The sequence below is a fragment of the Rhinopithecus bieti genome, unplaced genomic scaffold (genome assembly GCF_001698545.2).
Source record: "Rhinopithecus bieti isolate Rb0 unplaced genomic scaffold, ASM169854v2 scaffold_61298, whole genome shotgun sequence".
In the NCBI taxonomy this organism is placed as follows: domain Eukaryota; kingdom Metazoa; phylum Chordata; class Mammalia; order Primates; family Cercopithecidae; genus Rhinopithecus; species Rhinopithecus bieti.
In genome coordinates this window covers 1,334,608-1,340,607 of record NW_016823727.1, presented here as the reverse complement: position 1 = coordinate 1,340,607, position 6,000 = coordinate 1,334,608, and the positions used below count along the sequence as shown (strand labels likewise).

General features: G+C 37.5%; 1 protein-coding gene across 5 annotated transcripts in view; it reads right to left on the bottom strand.

The window, feature by feature from the left end:
* The window catches only part of NR2C1 (nuclear receptor subfamily 2 group C member 1), a 61,948-nt gene that overhangs the window by 23,942 nt on the left and 32,006 nt on the right, over window positions 1–6,000 (bottom strand). For all 5 annotated transcript variants that reach the window (XR_001883279.1, XM_017861745.1, XM_017861742.1 and 2 more), the window contains exon 10: window positions 4,809–4,930. Coding sequence is in view for 4 of the 5 variants with exons in the window: in XM_017861745.1 (XP_017717234.1) it covers window positions 4,809–4,930 (122 nt within the window). In the remaining variant the exon portion in view is untranslated. The remainder of the gene's footprint in view (window positions 1–4,808; window positions 4,931–6,000) is intronic.

The following is a 6,000-nucleotide window of genomic DNA, read 5'->3' as shown; positions in this document are numbered from 1 at the left end:
TAATAAAAAAAATATTATTATTAAAAATTTTTTTTAAAAGTTCAATTATGTTAGGAAAGAAAAACAGCAAGGCTACTCCAAAAAGATGGTCTTTAAGAGAATGAAGAAAAATGACCTTTTATTATCTACTTAGCAGTAGGCAATGGCTTAGATACATTTACATTCATTATCTCACCTATGTGATGTAGTTCATAATCAAGCATATTTCTGCTCCTAATTTACAGACACTGAGCCTCATTTAGGTTACTTGGTCCAAAGACACAAAAGCCAGCAGATGCATAAAACAGAATTTGAATCTTTTGCTTCTTTATACCTCCTTACACAATTTAGCAAGTAAAATGCAAAAGTCAAATTTCTCAGTAGAGACTCCTCCATTTAACGTTAATATTTTGGGATGTTAAGGGCATGCTTGCTACCAGTTTTTCCTGTTAGGAAAATAAATGACTGTTGTACTTTATGTTCAAAACATCTTTCCTTTAAGAAGCAAAAAGAGCTGAGTAGAGACTGTAGTTAAGGTTATCACTAAGGCATCTAGAAAGCAACACGAAAGCAACACAAGTGTTGAAATTTAAAAAAAAAAAAAAAAAAAAAGGCCGGATATGATGGTTCATGCCTGTAATCCCAGTACTCTGGGAAGCTGAGTTGGGAGAATCGCTTGAGGCAAGGGGTTCAAGGTCAGCCTGGACTACATAGTGAGACCTCCATCTCTAGTTTTTAGAAAAGCATTAACTTGTAAAACACTAAATATGTTAATTTCTTTTACAAATAGGTACAGGTATTTTTCTCTAACTACTACACTATATTGTGGGTTTACTTTTTTGGTTTTTTTTTGAGGTGGAGTCTCCCTCTGTCACCCAGGCTGGAGTGCAGTGGCATGATCTCAGCTCACTACAACCTCCATCTCCTGGATTCAAGTGATTCTCCTGCCTCAGCCTCCTGCATAGCTGGGATTACAGGCGGCTGCCACCATGCCCGGCTAATTTTTGAGTTTTTAGTAGAGACAGGGTTTTGCCATGTTGGCCAGGCTGGTCTTGAATTCCTGGCCTCAAGTCATCAGCCTACTTTGGCCTCCCGAAGTGCTGAGATAATAGGTATGAGCCACTGCGCCTGGCCTACATTGTTAATATTCATTAAAATACGTATATAGGACTCACAATTAGAGGTTATATAATTGTTTATACTATTTACTTTCATAAAGGAATATAACTTTTGAGCCACTTATATCTGGTAATACTGAAGGCACCAGTCCTCAGGGAAAAGTATCAGTGATATGGCAATGAACCCAAAAAATTACAGGTTTCAAAACCACAAAGTTAGAGGAAACATTATATTATGTTTCAGTGGTAATTTAAAAGATTCAGCTTTCTGGCTTAGCATTTAATGGAAGGCTACTGATTACATTATTCAATAAATAAAGTCTCCTGTGGTAAATGGTGGTGGCTTGGAGCTTTTGGTTATATTGTAAGAATCTAGGTAGAGATGATTGCTGCCATACTTACTCCAGGCAAATCATGACAAGTACTCTCCACTACCCCGCAGTGGAATCTACCACTATTCATATAGTCACTTAACCTAAATTTTGCAGGGAAAACTTAAAACCACAACTGAATTACTCTAAGTACTGAAACTACAAATCTTAAAACAGAAAATCAATACCTTTGTAAAATACAGAAGCCTTGTAAAATATAAATAGTACTAACTGTATACTGAAAATCAACACCTTTGTAAAATACAGAAGCCTTGTAAAATACAAAGCTGCTAACCATGCACTGTTGAGTAAAATTATTTAAGTTACTGTTGTCTTGAATTAAAGTAAGTGATCAAAACAATCTTGATTTCGGAAAATGATTAATGTTGCTTATCTGTTTCTCTCTGTAAAATTAGAACTTTGTCACCAACTTTTATATTTTAGATAAAATGCAACCTAATGCCAGTTTCTACTTTCAGAATAGCTTTTATTTCCATATAACAGAATTTTTCCATCATTATATCCGTATGATTAAGTCAACACATGAATAAGATCTATGAATCATCTAGACAGGGATAAAAAATAAGAGTTTGCATAATGGCCTTGATTGCTAGATCAAGTTATTCTAATTACATAGAATCTTGTGGTTGTTACACTGAAACTGATTCTCAATACAGATCACAGGAAAATGTGGCTACCACTATAAAAATGACTTATTTCATAAACAGACACTTCCTGAGGCCTTATTTTTGATTTCTTCAACATCTGCGTTATTTCCATAGGATAATTATACTCAATTTAATAGAAGTACTTAAGATCAATGGTGGTGTAAATACTTCAACGAGTTCAAACCACTCCCCAAAATTCCTCCCTTTTGTTGTTTTATTATAACTGATAGCTTATTATGAAAAATGTCACCAGGTTACTTTTTAGACATATCAATGTGAGTTACAAGATGAGTGAACTACACTTAATATTTTAAAATTAATCAATTGCTGGCCAGGCACAGTGGCTCACACCTGTAACACCAGCACTTTGGGAGGCCGAAGTGAGCAGATCACTTGAGGTCAGAAGTTTGAGACCTGCCTGGCCAACATGGCGAAATCCTCTCTCTACTAAAAATACAAAAATTATCTGGGCTTGGTGGTGCACAACTGTAGTCCTAGCTACTCAGGAGGCTGAGGCATAAGAATTGCTTGAACCTGAGAGGTGGAGATTGCAGTGAGCCGAGATCATGCTACTGCACTCCAGTATAAGTACTTGTTTTAAAAATTTTGGTAGATAATAGACTAATTGTTCTCCAGATTACCTCACCCTTGGTAGTGTGTACTTGGTTTTCTGTATCCTCACTATACTTGATACTATTGATCATTTCAGTAATTACAAAGTAGAAAAAAAGACTCCCAACTAAATAAAAAAATCAATTGCCAATATGCAAATTTACATTATCTTTTTTCTACAAACAAACACACTGAACATTGGGCGAGGTGGTGCACGCCTGTATGGGAGGCTAAAGCAGGAGGATCGCTTGAGCCCAGGAGTTCCAGATCAGTCTCAATGACAGAGGAAGAATTCATCTCTTAAACAAAAAAACCCCCACAAAACTAGAGGAATTCTGAAAGTTGAATGTTAAAAAAGGACTGACCATCATTTTAAAAGTTAATCATTCTAAATCAAGCTTTTAGTCTATGTAACTATAATATCTTGAGCACGATTTAATGCATAGTATAATGCTGATTAATAAACCAAATTATAATGTTAAATATACCTTTATTCAATTATCTGTATGCCTTTTACAATCATGTTCACATGTTTGTTATATTCAAAATAGTCTCTAAGGATAAGGGGTGGGCAATTATTATTCCCACTTGGTAAACAGAAGAACAGGTATACAGGATGTGAAAGCGAATTGTTTACAAAATCATACTGGTGAGTAGGGTCCTAGGAGTTGAATAAAAACTTTCTAACTATGGGCTTAACTTTTTCCATTGTTTTGCCTTTAAACACAACAGTTATTTTAAAACAATTTAAATAAATTTGGTAAACTTTAGGTAAAGCTTGAGTTTCCTTTTTTTTTTTTTTTTTTTGAGACGGAGTCTCGCTCTGTCGCCCGGGCTGGAATGCAGTGGCCGGATCTCAGCTCTGTGCAAGCTCCGCCTCCCAGGTTTACGCCATTCTCCTGCCTCAGCCTCCCGTGTAGCTGGGACTACAGGCGCCCGCCACTTCGCCCAGCTAGTTTTTTGTATTTTTTAGTAGAGACGGGGTTTCACCGTGTTAGCCAGGATGGTCTCAATCTCCTGACCCGCCCATCTCGGCCTCCCAAAGTGCTGGGATTACAGGCTTGAGCCACCGCGCCTGGCCTTAAAGTTTTTTTTGTTGTTGAGTTTCTTACAGTAGGCCATTTTCTATCTCATCTGAATTCTTCAGAACAGAGTATTTAGGTAAAGCTTCAGTTTCTTACAGTAGGCCATTTTCTATCTCATCTGATTTCTTCAGAACAGAATATAGATATACTTTTTTTTTTTCTTTTTAAGAGACAGGGTCTAGCTCCGTCCCACGCTGGAGTGCAGTAAGCCATGTGATAATGGCTTACTTCAGCCTCGAACTTCTGGGCTCAAGTGATTGGCCCCCCTCAGCCTCTAGAGTAGCTGGAACTACTAGTGTGCATCACCATGCCCAGCTAATTAAAACATTTTGTTTTTTGTAGAGACAGGGTCTTGCTCTGTTGCCCAAGCTGGTCTTACCTGGCCTCAAGCCATCCTCCTGCCTTGACCCCCCAAAATGCTGGGATTACAGGTGTTAGTTACCATGCCCAGCTTCAGATGTACTCTTGAGTGGTAAGACTAACCCTCTAAGTCACTGTAGTGGTACTATGGGGGTTTACATTTTCTTTTTTTTCCTTGAACCACATGATTAGAAAACAATTATACTTTTAACATAACCACTGTAGGCAAAATTCAGCTCTTTAGTAACATGCCTGGGATGAACACTGAAATAGTAGTGATGAGAGAAAAACAAGAACCTAGGGCAGTTTACAGTCTCTCTATCTATGAGTCAATGAAAGGCCTGTTACAAATACTAGCCATAATCTATCAATTCTGAAATTCTGTTCCATCCAAATTCTTAACTTAGTCAAACTATAAAATATAGATACTCTTCCACATAAATACAAAGAAAATACTAGTTAGCTGCCATGATTTGTCATATGAATGACCCAAATTGAAGCTATAATGTTATACTGTTTTATCCTTTAATGTAAATCTTCCCAAAATAAAAGTTTTGTTTAATGTACATTTGTGCTGCAAAATCACATTTATAGTCAAGATTTCAAAACACTCACCCTAGCGCCTGGAAAGAAGGAATCGAAAGTGCCCAGTGCATTGATAAGAACAGCAGTCTGGAGGCAGACTCCCCAATGTAGTGCACATTCAGGTACTCAGGCATAGGAGAAGGCATGGTGAGCTAGTATGAACAGGGATTTAGGTAAATTATCTTATGACTGAAAAGTTCTAAATTATCATTTCTTTGAAAAAGTTGAATGTAAACATAACACATCAAATGAGAGCTAATATATTCATGAAAAAAGCTAATCTTAAATAATCCAAGTCACTAGAATTTACAGCTAACAGGGCTTAGAATAAATAAGTAGCCCATAGTTTCTGACACGCCAATATTCAGACAAGCAGAATCTCAATAAATATCAACTATGATACTATCTGGTTATGTTACTTCCTGTCTTGGTCTAACAATGTGTTTCTTTTCCTCCTTTCTCTCTATTAATGATAGCATACAACAAATTCAGTTTTAGGAAAAATCCTGTCCGCTAAATGTTTCTTTCATTTAGGGTAAAGGGTTAACAAATTAAAATGCTTACAAGACCAGGAGAGTAAGGAGTGCAACAGGCTTGCTTGTACCAACTAGGAAGAGCATATTTATTCCCGGATAAAGGGTACAGCTGTGAATTGAATTCAGTGCAGTGAAAACATATGGAATTGTGGGCTCAGCACTGCCAGCTCTTTCAGTTTTTCAAAGAGCACATTCTGTGTGAAACCTCCCTATTAAAAAAACTGGCAGGCCAGGCATGGTGGCTCGTGCCTGTAATCCCAGCACTTTGGGAGGCGGAGGCGGGTGGATCACGATGTCGAGAGATCGAGATCATCCTGGCCAACATGTTGAAACCTCATCTTTACTAAGATACCAAAAAAAATTTAGCCATGTGTGGTGAGTAGTCCCAGCTACCCGGGAGGCTGAGGCAGGGGAATCACTTGAACCAGGGAGGTGGAGGTTGCAGTGAGCCGAGATCATGCCACTGCACTCCAGCCTGGGTGACAGAGTGAGACTCCATCTCAAAACAAACAAACAAACAAACAAAAACCCCAAAAAACCCAAACTGGCACTAAATTAAAAAAAGTATATTTTAAAAATTACAGGTATGCCTGTGGACATACTACTAGCAAGTGGTCAGTTTATATTGCTGATCCAGTTCTTTAAAATGTCTGACCACTGTTGAAAATTTTTCTACTTTGTAATTA